The sequence below is a fragment of the Condylura cristata genome, unplaced genomic scaffold (genome assembly GCF_000260355.1).
Source record: "Condylura cristata isolate star-nosed mole 26May11 unplaced genomic scaffold, ConCri1.0 scaffold00020, whole genome shotgun sequence".
NCBI lineage: Eukaryota > Metazoa > Chordata > Mammalia > Eulipotyphla > Talpidae > Condylura > Condylura cristata.
The window spans coordinates 3,435,033-3,458,261 of record NW_004567121.1 but is presented as its reverse complement, the minus strand read 5'-3'; the positions used below and the strand labels follow the sequence as shown (position 1 = coordinate 3,458,261).

Sequence of the window (23,229 nt, the reverse complement as noted above, 5' to 3'; positions counted from 1 at the left end):
ACAAATCTCCTTTTTACCACTGCAGTCAAGTTGGGGTGGAAGGACGGCAAGGTGGTTCTTCTAATGCCTGAAGGAGGTTGTGCAAGTGGCTTCCTGGTGTTTTCCTAGCCCCTCATCCTCACACATCCATGTTTGATTTAGAATAGCGCAAACACCTTCCTGATCTCCACTTCCTTGATTCTGTCAGAGTAAGTCCCTAACTTCAAAGAATTCCCAAAATGAATGCAGCCCAAAATGCGTAAGGTTGCTGCCAGCAGAGGCCCTGAGGTTTCTGTTCACACTTACAGCCCACCAAGGGCACTTATTGATTCCATTTGAATGAGACTAATATTACTAGAACCATTTTAACTTGATTAATCTAAGAGATTTGTACTACTATTTAATTCTGCTCTCAACATTTAATAAAGAAGCAGTAAACTGGTGTCTGTGTAATTGAATTCTAAACAGCATCTCTGTATGTTCTTCTGATTAGAAAATTCTGCTGAGTATCTGAAAGTAATAACATTGACACTATGTGTGCAGGTCCTACAAAATCAGTGGAAAATTCAAAAACAAATGGAGGTTGGGTGGTACATGGTAAAGTTGTCTACATGGACTAAGTATCAAATATCCATTTGCTTTTTTGAGCATTTGGAGGATAAGAAAATCTGTAAAATAAATAGATTGGATGAGGGGAAGTCAGATATTATGATGAACACTCATAAAAAAGAGTTTATATATTCCTTTCTGAGTAATCTGCATGTTTCTGATCCCCACTATCATCCACATCCCTGGTTGAACATCTTTAAGTAAATCAGAGCTCCTCTGAGAATCCGTTGGAAGCTGTTGATCTTTACTCCAGGGAAATGCCTGGGTATATTTTGCATATTCTGTTGGGAGATTCCAGACCTCTAGAAGTCTGTGATGGCCTGTAGAGCAAGTATTCTTCTCACTATACTACTAGAAGGGGTGGTACTTGGTGCATCCTTTGCAGGGCTGGGGCCAGAAGTGGAAAGCCCACCTTCCTGTGTAGCAGTCTCCCTCAACCTGACTTTCTGGAATATGCTGCGCTCTTCATTACCAGCCTAGTGCTCACATAATTTCTCTTGGTAGTACATGTGTTTTCACACTTCTGCTCCTTCTGCCCAGGAGCTCAGTAATCTCCATTTAGGAAATTCTTTTTCCTCTTTCTACGCACACCTGAAATGTCTCCACAGTGGAGCCTCCCTGGCTTCTCCACTTGCGTAACAGAATGAATCCCTCTGTGCTCCTAGGTGTCTCATAACACAGCCCCTCTGCACTCCGGATCATATCAGAGCTTAACTGTATAATAGCACATCTCCAAAGAGTAAGCATCTGTGAGGCAGAGGTAGGATATTATTCATTTATTTAGCCTCAAACTTTGGCACCAAACATGAAACATAACAGACACCGTTAATTCCCTATGAATAGAAAACACAGTGTAGTTGATAGGAACATCATTCAAAGTAGAATTTCACTTTACATGCAATTTCACCATACGTCTCACATGGTGGTAAAATTCAGTTGTTTTACATAAGACCTGGACCATATGACATAGGGTATTTTACCTGGCAGTAAAATATTTGCCCAGCAGTCTCTACATGTAAACAACCCAAATGAAGGATGCAAGTTGATACAATTCACCTCAGCAGTTAATTTAGCAGTTAATTTACATTGTACTAGTCTGCAAATTCATATATTTATTTAAGGCTTGGAGCATTTGTCTTTCATTCACTGAACTCAAAAGAAGATGAACAGACTCTGCTCAGACTTTTCAAATATTGTCCAGTTAGGCTAAACAAAGAAAGAACATTTCACCAGGAAGGCATGCTTTTGTTTAAATAATTACTACGTTAAAATTAGGGGTAAAACTAAGGACATTGTGCAGTGACATATTGAGATTCAGAGTGCCCAAAGGAAAAAAATCAAAAAGAATCCTCCTCACTCCTAGTTTGTAATAAAATATAAACCAGTCTTCCAAAGAAGACGGATGTCTCCTTTCATGGAGTTGCTCTCCCAGCTAGCTATGAGTGTGTCATATAAACCAGGCAACATTCATTGTGACATAAATTCTCTTCAGGGCCTTAGAAGACAAAAGAATTCCTCAGTGCATTTTCTCACCTCAATGCTGGGTGCCTAAGCCAAGGAAATCACTTTCAAAAGTTTTTCCATGGCACTTGAAAAGGCCCCCAAATTCAATCTTAGCCTTCACTGTCAGAGTATTGGTGAGTTCCTCTTTGTTCCCAACTTTGCTAAGTACCTGATCAGGTCTCCCATCTGTCAGGAGGTAGATAACTTGTGTTTCTTTATCAGCAAAAGCAATTTGCAGGGCATTCAAGGTATTGGTAGAACTTCCAATCTACAGAAGGAAAACAGAAACACTGAGCACATAATTGAATCTTAAAAAACAACTCACAAATGGTATTTACTTTCTGCTTCCAGAAAAAGAAAGAAAACTGTGAAATAAAAGATGAATTTAAATTATATTGAGATAATTTAAGCCCAGTAATTCCAAGAAGCCAAATCCCTGGGTGTACCATAAAAGCCTCTATTCAGACAGACCTGGGACTTCTAGCAGCCAGGACTATGGATTTCCTGTTCTGACCACAGAGCTCTTAATGCAATTTTGTCTTTGTTTCTGTGCGAGACATTCAGCTGTCAGCACAGCTTAAACTTGCAGCCTGAATACCAGGGGTCATATGTGTTGAAACCAAGATTAGGCATGAGACCCAATCTTTGAAAAACACTAATATGGCATCATTAGCAATATGGGTGCACCACAAAGATACTGTACATTTTTAAAACTCCTGCCATTTCTGCCCAGGGAGCACCAGCAAGAGGACCACTTCCACTATACTAAAAGCTAAAGAGCAAGTACATGACCACTGTTCCTCCCATCAGAGTGTCTGAGTCATAGGGAAACTGACCACCTGAAATCGGAGTAGAGTCGGTACCTGTGGAACCAGGTGAGGTACAGGTGCTGGCTTCCTGGCACAAGATGCAATCAGACCCTTAGCAAGGAGAGTCTGCCTGGGGGTAGTGAGGAACTGGTAAAGGTTGAACAGGTGTGTACTGGTGAGAGGATAGAGGCAGAGTGGGATTGGGGTGTGTGTATGGAGGTGGGGGGGGAGGATCTGTCCACTCTTAAAGGCTTTTTCACTACAAGGCCACAACTTGTTCAGAAAGAAAGTTGAGAGGGTCTTCTTTGTGGTGTAGAAGTGGGAGTAAGCAACAGTGAGTGGCCCATGAGTCTCTAGGACCCTCTCCTTTATCTCCTTTATAGACAAAGGTCTTAATCTGCTTGGGTGTTTATTGGGAGCAGGGTTGGGAGGTCAACAAAATGGTCACTCTTAGGGCTCTGGTAAAAATCCAGGACATCTGGGGAAAGAGGAAAGGAAACAATAAACTTGTCACATCTGGAGAAGGAGCAGGGACAGTCGCTGGGCTCAGAACCACTGAGAAGACCCGTCACTGAAACTGCAGGACACCATCCCTACCAAGACTAAGGCACACTTCACCAACAAGTGGCATTATCTCAGAAACACAATGCTTATGCACCATTTGAAAATAACTATGTAATTTGTCATATTAACAGACTACAGATGCAGAAATATATTTGACAAAATTCAACACTAGCTTACAACAATTCTCAGCAAACCAAGAATAGATGGAAATACTGTTAACTTGGTAAAACACATTTACAAAAAATAGAAGGCTGCAGCTAGCAAAGTATTTAGTGGTGAAGGACTGAATGCTTCTCCTTTAACATTAGGAAGCGAGGATGTACATTATCACCAGTCTTATTCTACATTATACTGAAAGTCCTAGCTAGTGCTTTAAAACAAGCAAGAAATAAAACCATATAGATTGGAAGACAAGAAATGAAATCATAAAACCATGGCATTCATAAATAGCATCATTGAAAAATCCCAAAAAATCTACAACTTTCTTAGAATTAGTGAGTTTAGTAAATTAGTACATAAAACAATACCACAAAATCAATAGTAATAAGCAATCAAAATTTAAATTATCATGCATAATGGTAATAAAAATTTTAAATCAATGGAGATATATACAGTGATAAATTGTCAATTCTCCTGAATCTGATATATAGACTTAGTGCAATCTCAAACAAAACCCTAGAACACTTTCTTGTAAGTGTCAACAACTGATTCTAAAATTTATAAAGCAGGTCAAAGGAATTAGGATAGCCAAAAATTTTGCAAACAGCAAAGTTAGGGGACTCTTAGCTAATTTCAAACTTTAGTATAAATGAGATGTCAGAGACCCCTGAAACAGATGCACACAGACACAATCAAATGACTTTTGATGAAGAAGCAAAGGTAATTCAGAAAGAAGTTATGGTGATTTCAATAAACAGTGATAAACCATATCTCACACCTATTATAAAAATGAATTCAAAAGGACTGTAAGTCTAAACACACAAGTATTTTATTTTGAGATGAAAATAGGAGAAACACTACATATCCTTGGGTTTGGATGCTATAAACACACCCATAAAAGAAAAATGATAAATTGGACTTTACCAAAACTAAACTTTTGCTTCACACAAGATTCTTTTAAGGCAATGAAAAGATTTGGAAAAAAATATTTGCAAATTGCTTTAAGCTACCTGATAAATAAAGTTCTTGTTTCTAGAATATATTTTTTTAAAACTCTTTTAAAATAAACCTCAATTTAAAAATGAACCAAAGATCTAAACAGATGACAAATAAGTTATGAAAACATGCTCAAGATTATTAGTACTAAGTAAATGCAAATTAAACCACAGTAAGATACCACTGCACATATTTTACCCATAATAAAATGGTTAAAATAAAATAACCTGGCAATATCAAGTGCTGGAGAGGATGTAAAACAACTGGAACACTCACATGCTGCTGATGGAAATGTAAGATGGTAAGGCCACTTCGGAAAATAGTTTGGCAGTTTGTTATAAGGTTAAACATGCACTTACCACACAACCCAGCAATCTTACTTTTAAGTATTTATTCATACCCAAGTAAAATGAAATGAAACCATTCCCATGGGTCGCACTTGCCTTTCTATATATCTTGCAAGCAGAGAGACTGCCTTTGCTCTGGCCTGTCTTTTCAAGGATGTTTATATTATGAACAGACTTGGAAAACAGAGATAATATTTCGCTTCAGAGCCAAGGGCAGGCATGCTTATTATCTATATAAAGATGACATTTAACGCCCAAGCAAAGGACAAGTATGCTTCCCACTTGTTATAGAAAGTCCAGTCTCCCTAAGTTCAGGATCCCTCTTTTAGCCTACTTTGTATGTGTTGCTGACCTGTTTTATATTACCTCGTGGGAATCGGAACCCAGGGAACTGATGCCAGAAAATGCGGACAATCTAGCAACTGCAATTGCTGTAATAGAAGTCCATAGTCTCTGACCCAGGGGTATTAGGTCTTCCACCAGCATCCACGTTAGTTTGCGAACAAGGTAAAAATCTCAGATAAACATTTACATATTGTGTGAGAGATGTTTACCTAAAAAACTATATGCAGATATTCATAGCCCATTTTATTTATAAAATAAATTCCCCAAATGGGTAAAAACACAGATGTCCTTCAACAGATAATGGATAAACCACTTTCTATTCAGAAAGGAGGAACTTCTCAATGGATGGAATAAATTGGGTGAATCTTTAATATATTTGGTTAAGTGAGAGAAACTAGAACAAAGAGGCCACATATTATATGGTTACATCTACATGGCATTCTGGAACAGATAAAACCATAGGAACAAAAAGACAAGGCAGTGATGACCAAGAGAGCGAAGAGGTTAACTAGTTGGGGGTACATGAAGAAATTGGGGGTGGTGTGGGGTGATAGAGCTATTGTCTTCAGTTCTGTGATGTAAATACTGACTATGCATTTGTCAAAATGACACTAGAATGAATGGATTTAACTGGGATATGACTGGGATATAAAGGTATTCCAAGATAGAACGTAGCCCTTGACCAATGAATCTAACTATACAGCTAATGGGTGAACACACTGAGGGGCTGAGTCAAAGTACCTGACGTTATAACTTTAGAAAGCTGTTTTTGAACAGATACTGTAAAGCTAAAGAAAAAAACAATGTTACAAAAACACCACACTCAAACTGATAAATTTTCTTCTCATAAAGTATGGGCTAGCAATTTTGAACTACTTTATGAGTATAATAAGGTTGAGCACATAAATTCATTACAGATCATGCAAGTAGGGCTTCTCACAGTCAAAGTGACAAATAGATTCATTACAAACAGACCCTGTGGCTCTGGACTGGAGCAAGAGCCATCAGTATGAAGTCATGGCTTTGTTTTTCTTTTTTATGTAAATATAAATGAAGAAGATACATAATTATAGATGTTTGTGGAGACAGGGACTATTATACACTAAGAAGGCCTAGAAGCAATGATAGTCTGGTACAATAAACATACCCAGATGCCAAGATCTGGGTTTCTAAATACCATTCCCAAATAAAAGAAATAGGATTCCTTGGAGGAAGGAAGGAATAGATTCCAGGACTGAGGCTAGAAAACCAGACGAGTATGTAATATGTTACAGTGCCAGCAAGTAAAGTGTTTAAAAACAAGGAGTGGGTGCTTAAAGGACAGGAGGATGTGCCTCCCTGGTGTTACAGGGGTTCAAGTCTCGGCACTGTCACTCTATTACCACCCACTGCAGCCAGGGAGCTGACCCACATGGCACAGCAGACCACAGAGACCTCTCCTGTCTCCCTGCTTCTTCCTTCAGCAGTGTATTTTAGAGGAGCCATCTGCTCTGTTCCCCACTCTGCCTCTGGTGAATTCTCTCACCCTGTCCTCCCCCACACAGCCTATACCCCAGTCCTTATATGCATAAGTAAATAAAAATAAATCTTTTTAAAAAGGAGGCAACACGAAAGGTGTTCTCAGTGACAAAGTAGGAGCCATTTAGAAATGAAATTAATAATAATTTAAAAAGTAAAATAAATATCCATGAGTTTATAGTGAAGCAAATAAATGACTGATGAGTAAATAAAAAGGAAGAAAAAGTGAGACTCTCTTCCTTAAAGAAAAATTCCAATAAATAAGTGTAAAAGTGGGTCCTCCCTAGTGGGTTAGGACACAGCACTTCAAGCTAGCTGCAGCCGATTCAGTGTGAGTTCGATCCCCAGCACCGGAGGTGACCACATGGCGTGGCAGACCTCTCCTGACCCACTCTCCCCTCAACAGTGTTCTTTGTCGATCTGCTTGTTCTGCTCCCCACTCTCTGTCTGGTGAATCCTCTCACTGCCCTTGCACCTCTGGCTTATACCCCAGTTCTGTATGCATAAATAAACAAATCTTAAAAAAATATACATAAATCTTTAAAAAATAAATAAGTATAAAAGTAATAAAGGACATTAAAAAATTACCATTAAAAACAGTTCAGTAATGCCTCTGGCCTGTACCCCCGTTCTGTATGCACAAATAAATAAATCTTTAAAAAAAAATAAATTAAAAAAATTAAAAAAAAAAAAGCTCAGTAATAACTGTTATAGGAAATATCCACCAATGAATGTTAAAATTTATGGGTGAATTAAGGGACAGAGAACAAATCTGCATATCTTCAAAGTGTTTCCTGCAAAACATTTATTATTTATGAATGTATAAATAACAGGGGAGAAACCTGCAGATGCCATCTTAACCAGGTGATCAAAGTAAACATCACATATTAAGTTGTATCAACATCATGTATTCTTGATATAATGGATGAGGATAAGCCATTGAGGTGGTTTTCTTTCTGATTCCACAAACCCATTCTAATCATCAGAAAATGCCAGACAAAGCCAAATTGAAGGACTTTTTACAAAGGACTTTTTACAAAACCTCCGATTCATTCCTTCAGAAATGTCAAGGCCATAAAAGACAGGAATATTCGACTGAAGGAGACAAAGGGGACCCTGCAGTGAAATGGGATCTGGATTGAATGCTGGAACAGAAGAGGAATAAAGAGTAAGAAAATAATAATGAACTCTAACTGTAGCCTGTAATTTGAGTAGCAATATTAATGTGATTGTCTTCATTTTGATCAATGTATTATGGGTATGTGATATATCAACACTAGGAGAAGCTCTCACTATTTCTGCAACCATTTCATAAATTTAAATTGATTTCAGCTTTAGAAGTCTAAAAAAATATCATCATTTAACTGCTGCATTATTTGGGGTAGCAGAAGCCCACAGGTTAGGTTATGTGGGGAAAGTGGCAGAAAATTGGAAGTCAGACTGAGAACCATAGGAAATTGGGTCAGAGCTCCCCCATGGCAGTGGGGGGCCAGACCCTCCCCAACTATGGCCCAGGCCCTGTTGTCCTTCCTGGCCTGGAGCTGTGCCTGGTGGAGGAAGCCCTGCTCTGCGACACCAGCACACACACACAGTAGGAGGCGTGGACGGTATTCTGAATTTACTGGGTTTATTCCTGGTCCAAGCCAAGGATTCCATCTTCTTGAAAATAATTTTTGCACCACCAACAAGCAAACAAAGAGGTTTCAACTAAGATTTCTGCAAAGAAGAGAAAAATGTTGGGTTTTTTAGCCATTTAGATGGCTGATTCTAAAGCAGAACCAATGTTATCATCTAATGAGATTTCATATAGGCTATCTTGTTACCAGAAGCCCTAAGTTAGTAGCTTTGTATTAAGAATCTATTTCCTACTGTAAGTCTGTAAAAGGTGATAACATGTAACACAAGTCACTCATCAGTAAAAGCTGAAATCTAACAAGTTGAGTATAATACTCATTCCTAGGATATGGTAGTCAGGTAAGCCCAATTTTGACAGGGTTATTGATTCTTACAGAACAGATTTCCTCCTCCTATTTTAAAAAAGAAAAATTGCCCAATTACAAGCCCAGTTTCTGCTCTGCTAATTTTCAGGGAGGTCCACTAATGCACATTTGTAGCTTCCAGAAGGATCTCAGATTCTAAACTCAGACACTGCTCTTTAAAAAAATAAATGTTGGAACTTTTAGAGAAAATCCCTTGGTTTCAATTTTAGTATATCTCAAGTATCCACAATGCTATGTGGTTCTGGGAAAATCATTTTAAAACTCAATGTAACTTTGAGACATAAGAAAACATTTAAGGAGAGGAAAATCCTCCCCAGTGGTATATGTAAAGCCAAGAGCAGAGCCTTAAAGTTCTGTAAGTACAATGTGTGCCTGATGAACGATTTCACCTTCTTACCTACATTCTGCTGTCCTAACTCTTTCCTGTTGTCAGCCCTTCTCCCAATTATTTCACAATTTTAGTTTTCATACTGGACACTGTGTATCCACAAATGCATTATTTTTGAACAAAGTTCACTGTTAAAAGTAGGAACATTTTCGGAAAGTATTTATTTTGAAAATGTTTTAAATACATCATTTGAAGCAAAAAGGAGCTTCCGGGAGAAACAAATCTGAATGTTTAAGTACAAAATACGTACATTTTGAAATTTGTTTTCATATAGGAACTGAGTTCTGAGCCAAGAGGTCTGGAAATGAGACTTGCAGGTTTGTTGGGAATAGGAACAAAATGAGTTTCTATGGAAGGTGCTACCAACCTTGGAGTTCAAAGCATTAGCAGCAAGTGATAAAGTTAGGTGTCTTCTTCCAGACCTAGCCTCTGTCTTACCTCAATGTTTCTAATCCAGGACTGAGCCTGTCTCAAATTAACTTCATCAATTTCAACAAGTTTTTCCCGCCAAGCCACCGCTTGAGCATCAAACTGTACAAAATTGAATTTCCTTTTATATTTCAGCTGTTCCTGTAAGAAACAATTATTATTTAGCCATAAAGCTGCTAAATGGAAGAAAAGATTAGAACAAGCATAGTTTGATACATTTTAAGTGAGATTATGTGCATTTTCAGGTTCAGAAACTTAAAATTATATGGAATAAAACCATCTTGCCTCATTAAAAAAAAGACATTTAAATAAAATATATACCATTTGGATATTAGGATGTAACAAGTATATGTGTGTGTCTATGTATATATGTGTGACGACATAAACATACCACACATAGGTGCTTATAAATAATGTGACATTAAATGTTGTACTTAATGCTGACATTAATGATACTCCCAGTCAGCACACTAAACACATCTGCTTAAAAAAAGGAATCCAACGCAATGTCATCATTTCATTAAGCCTGTTATTCACTTACAGATCTGTTCACTTTCTTTCCATCAACCCATCTTTCTCAGTAGAGGTTTATCAAATTAAAAATTATATTTGGTATTTATCAAACACACCTCACAACTATTTTCTCTGTTTAACACATCAACACTACCGTCTCATGATAGCACCATAGTGCCATTTACAGCTGTGTAAGTTGGGAGTTAGGAATGGTGAAATATATGCTTTTGGGCCACACAACTCAGAAGATCAGGTAGAACAAGAGTGGGAAGCTCCTAAACAACAGCCTAGATAAACTCCTCCCACACCTCAATTCTGGGGCCAGTGCACAAGGCATCCCTAATAAACAATGGAAATTAAAACGCCAACCTGAAAAATATCTGGAGAACAGCAGAGGTATGTGACTACCACAGATATCAGGACAGAGAAAACCTGAAGCAATAGACACAGAAGCGCCCTTGGTAACCCACCAGTCAAAGGAAGAGACTGCTGGTAAAGGTCTCTTGACGCTTCTCTAAGTGGCAAATGGGAGTTTATTTTCTGAAGTGACTTTCCTGTGGATTCTTGAAGCAAACCTCACCTGTACTCCTCTCATAGTACTACAGGTGATGAGTGATGGAAATGCATTTATGATAGGCTCCCAATTGCATGCACCTGATAGTTACATCTAACCTGTATAAACTGGATGACCTTGTCCTTCACCAAATCCAGTTTGCCCTTCATTGAGTGAGACGTATCAATGAGAATGTAGACACAGTCACTATATACTTTTCCGAAGAGGCTCTGACTTCCATCCTGTATCCACTTAATCCTGGTGTTGGGGGGGGGGGAGGGGAGGGAATAAAGATTACAAGTAAATGGTTAGAGCCGGTCCCCGACAGCTTGTAATATTGCAAGCATCTTCCTAAGAACTTAATTATAGAGCTACAGAGGCCAGAGCTGTGTTATATTGATTATATACAATCTTCTGTGAGAGGATCACTCACTTGGAGGGTTTTCATAGAAAATTCTACATTTGAGCTGGCTCCCTCATTACTCCCCTCCACTATCCAACATTAATCCAAGAAAAACAGAACTAGTAAAATCCAACAGAAAAATAAATCCAATACTGAGTTTCAAAGCCAAAAGTAAATTACTTCCAGTCATCTGATATTTTGAGGCACTCAGCTATGACTTCAGACAATTTGTCCTTCTAATCCTGCTGATTGCAATCCAGCTAGTAGTGCCAGCACATTCCTGGAGCTTCAGTGAAGCTTACAGACAGTATCAAGCAAACCCAGATCTCTGTAATTACCAAGTACCAGGTGGTTGTATGAGCAGGGCTGCTTTTGTGGCTCATGCTCAGGTTCCCGTCACAGGATGTAAATTAAGTATATAGCTGCAGGCAAAGCCAAGGAAGTGGGGGAAGGAGAAGATGGAAAAATACTTGAAACAGAGCTCAGAGTTTAGCAGGACCTAAGCAATTAGGCTTTGGATGGAAAAAATGCTGGAGGAGGAGGCTGATGCAGGAGAGAGAAAAGGTGGGGAGAGATGGAGAGAGACAGAGAAAGAATGAGAATTCCCTCTGGAAATCTGCAGAAGGATGCCCTGGAGATCTTGGCTAAGTAAATATCAGAACATGTAAAGAATTAGTGAAACCAGAGAACAAATCACTAACAAGGAAGTAGATCAACACTTCAGAAATTACACAAAGCTAGTAACAGTTCCTCTTCCAACCAAGCACAGTGGAATAGTCTCTTTAACATAAGGGTCATCAAGTAGAGTCCTCACAAGAGTATCATCTTAGCAGTAATACCAAATTAGCCCTAGAGTAAAGGCTGCCCTGAATATAAGCTAACATAAATTAAAAGTCAGCTCCAAAAGGATCAAAGTAATTTCATAACTTTTACTGCATCAAAGAACATATAGTAAAAATACAATAAAATTCAGAACCCACCAATGTAAAATTCAAAATGTCTGACACCCAGTAAGAAATTACCAGGCAGGCAAAAAAGCAAGAAAATGGGTCAACCGAAGAAAAATGGATCAACAGAAACAGATCTAAAATGACACGATAATGTAATAGATTGGCAGAACAAATGTCACACCACTATTATAAAATGCAATCCATATGTTCAAGGAGTTAAAGTATGATCAGTTTGAGGTGAGAAATAGAAGGCTTTATAAAAGACTCAGGTGGAACTTCTGGAAGTATAACTGAAATGAAAACATATACTTTATGTTAACAGTCAATTAAACATTAGAAGAAGAAAAGATCATGGAACTTTAAGGAAAGTAAAGCAACAGAAAATTATTCTAAATGAAACACACTGAGAAAAAAAAGGCTAAAAAAATTAAAACAATAAATACCCAGGGAACAATATCAAAGAGTCTAAGTTGTGTAATTAGCATCTAAGAAGGAGGAAGGCGGACAAAGAAAAAACACTTGAAGTTATTTTTACTAAATATTTCCAAGTTCTATGAAAACAACACATCCAAAGATCCAAGAGTTTTAATGAAACAATAAAGATTTCTAATGTACTGAAAAGTAAAACTGTAAACCTAGAATTCTATACTTAGAAAGAATTATCCTCCAAAAATAAAAGGAAATTAGAAGTTTTTTGGTGTTTAGATAATTCATCATCAACAAACCTGCACCAAATTCTATGTCAAAAAGTAAAGATCCGGTGGTACAATGGGATCAAGAGCAACACAAAAGAGCTAAAGCTGCTTCAGCACGAGTTCGAGTCCTGACCAGGGAGGTGACCCACATGGTGTGGCAGACCTCTCCTGACCCGTCCATTGCTCCCTTCAGCAGTGTACTTTGTCAGTCTGCCTGTTCTGCTCCCCACTCTGCTCCCCACTCTGTCTCTGGTGAATCCTCTCACTGCCCCTGCATCTCTGGCTTGTACCCCAGTTCTGTATGCATAAGTAAATAAATCTCTAAAAAAAAAAAAAAAAGTAAAGAGCAATAGAAATACCAACATGAGGATAAATACAAAATACATTTATTCAAATTTTAAAACTGTTTACAAGACAATTGACTACTATATGGTGGTTTCACAGCATATGTGGAAGTAAAGTATAGGACAACAAGAGCAAATATGGAAGGAAGAAGATATCGTAGGATTCTTGATAGAGATTATGATTCATGCTATCTGAAGGTAGACTGTGATAAATTAAGTAGATATAATCTGTAAATGCTAAAATGGTCAGATATTCCATAACAATAAAGGAACTGACTCAACAACAGGACATAATAATCCTAAACATATGGTGCACCTATTAAAAGAATTTCATATGAAGAAAAATTGATAGACCAGAAAAGAGAACAGGTCAAATCTACAACTAGAATTGGATATTTCAACACTCGTCTCAATTTATAGAACAGTTAAACAAAAAAATCAGTAATAGTATAGAAGATTTGAATAATATTATCAACCAATACAGAGCTGAGATATTATAGAACCTTCCAATCAACAAAACCAGTATGTGTGGTATTTTTTTTTTCTTTCCCCTATCATATTCTGGACCACAAAGAAACAAAAAATAGGTCTCAGTAAATTCATAAGAATTGAAAAGATACAAAAATTCTTTGTCCACAGTGAAATAAAACAGAAATCACTAAGAAAAAGCTATCAGAAAAATACACAGACTTGGGAAATAAATAACACATTTATAAATAAAACTTTGGTCAAAGAAGCATTCCTGGAAGAAACAGAGAATGCATTGAGGTGAGTTTAATAAAATATATCAAAATTTGTGAGAAATGGTTAAAGCACAGGAAAGCTTATGAAATTAATGCTTATATTAGAAAGAAATAAGGTCTCAAATCAATGATTTAAGCATCCATCTTAAAAAATTTAAGTGTGCACAAAGAAGGAAATAACAAAGAGTAGAAATCAATGGCTTAAAAAGGAGAAAATCTTAGAGAAAAAAAAAATAATGACACCAAAAATTAGGTCTTTCCAAACATCAACGGAATGGATAACTTTTAGCCAGATTGATTAGAAAATAAAGACAACATAAATGATCAACCAAATGCACACCTATGTGCATTTAAAGAAATTCAATGCTTCATTAAAAACCTTCCCACAGAAAACCTCCAGGCTCAAATGATTCAACAGTGATTTTTCAAACATTGAAGGGAGAGTTGATACCAATTCTCCATAAAATCTTATAGAGGAGTAAAGGAAACTTTCCAGCAATGTTTGATATCTGGCGAGAGGGGAGCTACAATAGACCTGGCAAGGCAGGTGGGGTGTCTTCTAACAGTATCCTTTTTCTTCCAAATCTTAAGTCAAACTACTTTGCCCTAGTCAACTCCAAAACCATTAGCAGAGAATTCTACAGAACAAAGATTGCTTATTCTGAGTAATCTATTGCCAGCTGTGTTCTGAGAAACTGCGGCTCTAAGGTACAGGGCAGACTGGGGCCTACACCTTGTGGTTTTATAACAGAAAACAGAGGGATGAAAGGTACTCTCATTTCAAGTGGCAACTGCAGGTTGAATAGCAGTCCAAACTCATTAGACTTAGTATTTCATCAAATCGGTAGAACAAGTGTATAAATGGCACTATTTTTCCAATTTTGTAAATGAAAAAATTGATGTACAGAGATGTTAACTAACTTTCCAGGGTCACAAAAGTGGCAGAGCTGGGATTAGTATCCAGCTCTACTGACCTCAGAGTCCATGCACCTAATGGACTTCAGTCTCTATGGTCTAAAGTTGTCCCCTGGCATCATGGAGGCAACCACATTCAGATAGACCAGCCTCCAGGGGCTGATATTGCGGTCATAGCATTAGAACACGAGATTCATAAGCACTACCCGATTTTAAGAAACATCAGGATGGAGAGGGATCACATGAAGTTATTTTTATCTGATTTTTAAAACATATTATTCCATTATACTCAATTATTTCACAACTTTGTTTCAGTTGCCTTGAAATGTAATATTCAAGAATATACAGATATAATACAGTATGCAGTGTATCTGCGGCCCCAACAAGTGCAAGACATGAGCATAAGTATGTGCTACTTATCCCTACAGTGTGACGCAACCCACACGGGACCTCCACCTTTGCTTGTCATTTTTAAGAGTTTGCATTGTGATCAAGGCAGTATAAAGTCTGAATCCAAGCATCCCCTCCCCACCTTATTATTAACAAGTCTACCAGCAAATCATCACATGGCAGTCTTGACTTGTCATTTTTTATTGGCCTTTCTCTTGGTTGACCTTTTACCAAAAAGTCAAGCAGATTTAATTTCAAAGACCAGGAAGTGTGTACCCTCCTGGCAAACACACCAACCTTCTCTGGATCTGGGCCAGAACTGCATGCATTCTCTCATTGTACCATGTGCACTTATCCTTGGTAATACAGACATGAACCAAACTCCCATCCTTCCAGGGAGCATGGATAAATCTGCTGCAATATTTTGCATGGACTGTCTTCTTGTTGGTCTCCTAAGGAAAAGACAATGGACAGAAACCATTCATAGAAGAAATGTCTCCAGATGCCATCTTCAGCTCTGCCTTATTTTTACATCTCGGCACTTCCCTCCCATAGTAAAATCATTCAACACTGGTCAACTGAACATACTGAGCCCTGCTCCTGGAAAGCCCTGTGCTAGATGCCATGAGGTGGGAGTTGGGAACTCAGAAAGACATGTTCAAGCTCATGTGTGTCCCGAGAAGTTAAGATTTCCAGCAGGGAAATCCTGCGTAAACATAAACACACACACATAGTTAGCAAGGCAGACCACTAACACCCGGTACCTGGTGCAGGCAGATGCAGTAATGACTGGGCAATTTTTGACAAGGAAAAAAAACCATAACAGTTCATAATGGACTGGAGGGTCAGTGTGACCATCTAGAGGGAACAGGACTTGAGACTCTAATGAAACATCTTTCTATTGCTCCTCCCAGTCCTAAGCAGCCAAGAACCTCATTTCACTTCTGGCACCTTCCAATGGGACATATAGACCTGGTCCAAGGAGAGTTTCATATCACTCATCCAACTAATTTATAAATGCAATAAGCACTACTCCAAGCCAGGCCTTCTTCAGACACCAGGAATACAATTCACAAAGGAAGACCAATGCTCCTGCCTTCAGGGAGCTCACATTACAGGGAACATGCCAGATGCAATTATGAAGCAGGTCAGATGATGACTAACAATATGGGGGAAAATGGAGCAAAGGAGGAAAATAGAGACTGCAGCAGAAGAGGGGAGAGGATGTGGACAAGTTTCCTTTTCTAAGAGGAAAGCCTCAAAGAGATGCTGAAACATGAGCAAAGGCCTAAAGAAACAAGGAGTGTGGCCCTGGGAGGCCTGGGGGGAGTTTGGGGACACACAGTACATGGCAAGGACAAAAGCTCTGAGGTTAGAGTCTGCCTAGCATATGTGAGAATTTCAGGAAGGTCAGTATAGCAGAAATAGAGTGAGGGAAAGAACAAAATAAAGCTAGAGAATCATGAGGAAGAGGCCGAGGCAGCAGGGTCTGCAAGCCAACTTAGCTGGGGGATATGTAATCAACTTTCAGGCATACAATACCATGACTCAATATTTTTATAGAATGCAAAATAATCACCCCCAAAAGTTTAGGTAATATCCATCACCACACACAGCTATAAATCTATTTTTCTTGTAATGAGAAATGTTAAGATCTATGCTCTCAGAGTAGGGACCATTTAAAGTTTTAAGTAGCATCTGTAGTTTTAAAGTTGTGCTAAAGGATCACTCTGGTTGCTCTGTTGAGAACAGACTATAGATGGTCAAGGGCAGAAGCAGGGAGGCAGGTGGTCAGGTAGCTGGCATGGGCCACAGGAAGTGGTCAGATGCAGATTCTAAGTTAAAAGTGTATTGTGAAGACAAAACTGAAGACGGAGAACCTACTAATGAGAGCTCTAAGAAAAGAGAGGACTCAGAAATAACTCTATGGCTTTTGGTACAGAGACTAAAACAAAAGAAAGAAATTGTAATAAATTAAAAGGAGAAGATTTTTGGGAGAGTGGCCTGAACAGAAGAAGCGGGACTCCATGTCTGACGCTGTAGGTGTGAGATACCTATTAGCCATTTTATTAACACGCAAATAGTCAGTTGGAGATCAGGGAAGGACTTGGGGCTGGCTGAAGCTTTGAATTTGGAAGCACCAACAACACCTGATATTAAAAGCTGCAGAACTGGACAAGGTCACCTAAGCAACGAATGATAATGGAGCAGAGATGAAAATATTTGAGACCCTGTGGCTTACACATTGGGAACTGTGCAAAGCTGTAACAAAGAAGTCAGGAAGAATAGCCAGTGAGTTCGAAGAAAATCAGGACAGTGTATTTGTACTAAGCAAAAGAATTTCCAGGAAGTGACCATCTATGTCAAAGGCTGATATATGTCAAGTCAGGAGAAGACTGAGAAATGATCTCTGGATTTAGCAATTCAGGGAAGAGTGAGATATGGAGGTGGTTGGGAGAAAGGAGAAAGTAGACATCCTGGAGAATGAGTGGATCATAAAAACAGATCAGGATTGTTGGGTAGGACAAAAGTCACCTGAAGTTAAAGGTCATGAACTTAAAGTTAAACCAGGCATCAAACTGTGGTTTTCTCATTTCCTCTACTGCAATCAACTGTACAGGTGTAAGGCAGAAAGTTGGATTAATCAGGATTAGGACTTTGCCAATTCCATTTGCAATAATTTAAGAGAGGGAGGGAAGTAGTGGAGCATGTACTGTAGAGACTACTGTGTAGGGGAGACAGAGAGAAGCTGGTAGAAACAAGAAACTGAAAATCCCAGTGAGGGTCCAAGTTTGATAAAACTAGGGTTGTGGAGAAGATGACCAAAATAAAAGTGGCCAGTGTGGGAAGTCTGATTTGATTATGTGGGCTGTGATCACCCTGCATTTAAGACAAGGTCAAGGGATGCAGATGGCAAGCATGGCAGAAAGGGAGTAGAGGAGGATGTCACGGCAGAAAGAGTAGTCAGAACATGCAGGGTCAGGGTGTGGGGAGGGTCACCACACGGAACTGACATCACTAGGAATAAAAGCTGGAGACAGTGACAGCAAAGGGTTGAGGAGGGTGACTGGTAGGTGTTGCCCTCAGGAGGTGCACTGGGTGGTATATTCTGATGCCACGAGACCATAGAGGAAGAACGATTATGAAGCAGCCAAGGGGAGCAAGAAGCTCATCACCCAGCTCCAGGCCCAGAGGAAAGTGGGAGAGAAACCAGAGTCCTCAAGAGACAACCCAGACAAACCCATGAAGAGAACATTTCTTAACACTTGAGGTTAGAGGGGTTGACTTCTAGATGAGAGGGCACTGTGGGAAGTATCTTAGGAGTCAGGAAGGAGTGGAGAAGGCTTAGAGAAGGGATGGCAGAGACACACAGGAGGGAGAACTCAGGTATCTGCTCGTGACTGATATGAACAGGGTTGAAGGACATAATGAGATCAGTCTGACTCTTCCAGGGCAGGCAGCGAGCACAACCTCCTCTCATCAAGTACAAGGATGGAAGGAGGAAGATATTCTCTCTCACTCTCACCACTCCTGGGAAAGTCACCTAAAGGTTCTTCCCACTCTTAGTCCTATCACGCAGCATTTCCCACTGTTTCTATGCATTCCCAGCAGCAACATTCCAGACCGTTAGCTACATGAGTGCAGGTGTCAGGCAGCAGAGTGTGCAGCAGGAGGAGAACCGTCTGAGAACTCAGTGAGCGGGATTCAAACCCTGCCTCCAGCTGCTCCGAGATCACAGGTGAGTTGCTTAAGTCCTTGGAGGTGCTGTGACTGCATTTGCTCACATATAAAAAGAGAGCACAAATGTCCAACTCGCAAAGAAAGCATATAGGAATTCCCTAAATACCTACTCTGACACACTGTAATAAAGAAAAGATGGAAAGGGACATCTGTGGGTCTGAACATCATGTTCAGACACATTCTTAAATTTGGTCTTTTATAGATGTAGAGAGTGAGACTCAAAAACAAGTAGAATGAGTTGCTCAACATCTAAGAGTAGCTGAGAGCAGAGTATTCACATACAGGTCACCTCACTCCAAATGCACTTTCCAACACACCACACTGCCTGGTACATACCAAAGGCTCAACAAATCATTGTTACAGGATAAATGGCCAGACAAGAGTAAGGTTTGGAACATCAGGGCTGGCTTTGTGTACAAGTGGCATAAGCAACCGTTGACTGCAATGTAATTTCAGCCTCCTTCCCCCCAATATCAAGTTACTAAACTTTGCTTGAAATTCTCAAATTAGAAATGCATTTTTGCTTCCCCCTCCTACTGCAAATACATTTTAAATGACCTGTTGATTCATTTACTTTTCAATGTAAATGAGTTTCCAGGATCCATACCTATAAATTGGGTTAAAATTTTAGGGACATCCGCCTGGTAGAAGTCTGAGGGATCCCTAAATAATTTGCCTAGAGCCTGCTTCTCCTTTCCTTAAACACATCACAATTTGATGTGCACATCCAGGCTCAGATATGTAGCCTCGAGCACTAAAATAAAACTGCCCCCTTTTACATCAATATTTGTGATAACTATATCTTACACATCTCAACTTTTACCATAGGATCTGTTAGCACAAGACATTTGAGGTAGAACCTCCATTTAAAAGCCAAGTTCTGGGGCACCCTTGTTGTGCAAGGGTTAAGTCACAGCACTATGAAGTTATCTTCAGCCTCTGCAGCATTCAGTAGGTCTGCCTGTTCTGCTCCCCATTCTCTCTGGTGAATCCTCTCACCACCCCCCACACCTCTGGCCTGCACCCCAGCTTGCTGGCCAGACTGCTGACCCACATGGCACAGTAGACCTCTCCTGTCTCTCCCACTTCTCCCCTTAGCAGTGAATTTCAGTACATCTCTCTGTTCTGCTCCCTATCTTATTTCTGGTGAATCCTCTCACCACCTTTGGTCTATACCCCAGTTCTTGTGTGCATAAGTAAATAAATCTTTAAAAAAAAAAAAAAAAGAAAGAAAAAAAGCCAAGTTCTTTAAACTGGTTCTGTAAAATTTCACTGAAATTTAACAAGGAAAATGAAAATATGGTGGGGTGGCCTGTGTGTACCACACTTCCCTCGTTCATGATAAGCTTGTTCAAATTGACAGGATTCACATTTCTAAATATCCAGGGTCTAATGTATTTTGAAGATGAAAACCTAGTTATGTGTGATTTCCTGAACTAATAACATTACTGAATAATGTCTACAAAATCAGAAAACCACTGGGAGAGGAAATGCACAAATGAAATTTTCCCTGCACTGTACCAATTATTCTGCATCTCAATACATAAGCCAGGAAACAAGTCTTGCGTTAATTCTGCATTTCTCTAATTCAATTTTTCTATTTTCCTCGCAGTTCATTGCAAACATAGAACAGTAAGAGCAAAACCACCATCATGTGGCTATTGTAGCTTCAGAAGAAAGAGCTCTTCCCTTGAGGAGGTGCGGAGCCCTGGGGCCACTGCACAGGGCATCAGCCACAGGGATTTCATCTCTGTGGGGCCGAATCTCCTGGGTGACCTAGACATTGGGAAGGTGGCTTACAGAATATGTACAGTGACAACACCCACGAGGAAGCCCTTGCTCTCCTCTCCCAGCGACTAGGGCTCATTACGGGAGCTCCTCTGTTGCACACACGTTAGCTCTCACTACACTGTGCTGGTGCCTTCCATTTTACAATTTAGAATATTCACTGTATCCTTGCTGTTTCATATTGTGACCGTTTTTAGTTTTTCCCAATAGTCACAATAGTCAACAGCCTTCTGGTTCCTATTATACACACCTGTGTTCAGCCCCTGGACTCCTCCCCCATGGCCCACTGACTGAAGCTTCGGAGACATTACTGCACATCATTACCCTTCCAGTGTGTGTCAGACTGGGACTCTGAGGAGCGTGCACTTTTCAGGCCCACTGGCATTATGAACTACAGCTTTCTAGAATTTTCATAACCCTTCCTGTGCTATAACCCCTTAGAGAATTTGATTTTATATTTATAGGGAGTGCAATATTACTGGCTGGTAGTCACTAGAATCAAGCATCCTAAATAATGACAATAGGAAAGGACAACAGAAATGCCTGATTTGGGCATATGCACCAGCAGTTTCTCTTTTCCCTCCAATTATTCAATATGGGGGAACAAAAACTTCTCATTTGCCATAATGTCAACTAATTCTGAGACTTATAATGCCTGAATTCTACAAGCCCAGTACCTGACTTATGTATGATTATTGTATAATTCATTTATATTCTAGAAACCATCCCCAGACTTGATTTCTACTCTCTCAAGTACCATTTAAAGAAGCAGACAGGCATCATTCTTTATGGAAATTCAAGCTGTTTCCCCTCCCTCACCCATATTATCTTTCAGCCTTGGTCTTGACCTTGGCTTCTGGGCTGGAGAAGGTTTTACCTACCTAGGGCATCAAGGGGAAGCCACAGCCCCGCCCAGAAGTTCATTTCACTTACTGCACTGGTCTGTATGGCCTCGTTCTCTGGTTTGGCTTTTATATCAACAACTCCATCAGCATGACGGAAGGAACAGTCAGCAAGGACATCATAAAATGACAGCTTCTGGGCTTTTAGGCCATATTTCTGCAGCCACTTCTTCGAGTCCCAGGTATCCTCCAGATTTGACTTGCTCTTAAAAGAGGTTGTGCCTGGTTCTATTTTTAGAATCACAGTTTGTCAGTCATTCACATTACACAAGCCATTCTTATTTCCTCCCCATTTAATATTTACAGTATCTAACATGTTCTCTGGTTGACAGTGCTCATTTCAGAAATCACGCTTGCCAAAGCAGGACTAGCGAAGAGCTAGCTCACAAGATTGGAAGACTGGAATCTTCCAGTCTCATTTCCTCCTCCCCTGCAGTGGACTCCCATGCCCAAGTGGAGGTGACTGATAGACTGTGTGTACATGAGCAGTCAACCTGGCTCAGAAGCTTTGGGTTCAAGTCCTGGCTCCTTGTTTAGGGCATGTTGCTCAAACCTGGGTGAACCACCCTACTTCATCTGTCTGACTTCAGCAAATTTCACCTGTAGATGGAAGCTAATACAGCAGGGTCTTGAATAAATCTATTTCATTCAACATCCTTTTTTTTTTTTTTTTAATAACACTGATGAGAAAAAATAAGTCCCAACCAACACTGACCTGGCTTCCTTATCTATTATTTGACTTCAAGTCATGGTTTCCAAGAACCTCTACTAAGATAGGGAGGATTTACTGGCCTTAAGTATATATTAAAACAATTCCATGAGGAAAGTCATGTGGAACTGCTTTGTAGTAAGAGGGTAAGGAGAGCAGGAGCAGGACACACATTGAATAGAGGTTAATCAACCAGAGAAGGCTGGGAGGCTGCCTCCCAGGAGCTCCCCTTCTGCCTTGGTGTCTTCACCCTGATTCAGAGTCTGACCCTCAGCTCTGAGGCTCGGAAACCTCACCTGTCAGTGCCTGGACTTGTATCTAGGACAATTCACTGTAGTCAGGTTCGCACATAAAATATAACCCAGAAGCTCTTTTGCTCAAACATTCCCAGCCTCAGGCACTTTCCCTTCAAGTTTTCAAAGCTGACCTAGACTCTGTGAGACAAGATGTTACGTTACCTGAACAGCACCACGTGCGCCCATTTGTCGTACAAGCAGAGGCAGAGGTGTATAGGTGGCTCCTATTCCTACTGCCACCTGACGGGACTTGGTGCTCAGGGTGGGCACAGAGGAGAGAGTAAAAGTGGAACTGCGGGGAGCCCTCCATGTCTGGAAGCAGCCCTGGCCTGTGAGAGTGACCGTGCACCTCTCCCCTCCACTCCATACTCAGTCACTACTGTGCTGCCCACATGGGGGAACTGGCCATGCTGAGAGCATTAATAGAATCTGGAAACCAGCAGATGTTACAAATTAGGGCTTTTTTATTCCAGAGAGTAGGTCATTAAATATTTATTTGCATGCCACTGGAAGGACAGCAGAAAGGGTGTGGAGCTTTTAACCCAGTGGGTCTAGGTAGACCAGGAAGGGATGCTGGGCAGACAGCAGTGTTGTTGTTGTTGTTTTTTAACAAAACTGACTCTTCCATATTAGATCTATAG

The 23,229-nt window shown here is 39.9% G+C and overlaps 1 protein-coding gene across 1 annotated transcript in view; it reads right to left on the bottom strand.

Moving 5' to 3' along the window:
- The window catches only part of VWA3B (von Willebrand factor A domain containing 3B), a 136,632-nt gene that overhangs the window by 58,254 nt on the left and 55,149 nt on the right, over positions 1–23,229 (bottom strand). The window contains 5 exon segments of the mRNA XM_004686005.2: positions 2,261–2,359; positions 9,656–9,787; positions 10,832–10,970; positions 15,450–15,604; positions 21,615–21,811. Of these exon segments, the coding sequence (XP_004686062.1) occupies positions 2,261–2,359; positions 9,656–9,787; positions 10,832–10,970; positions 15,450–15,604; positions 21,615–21,811 (722 nt within the window).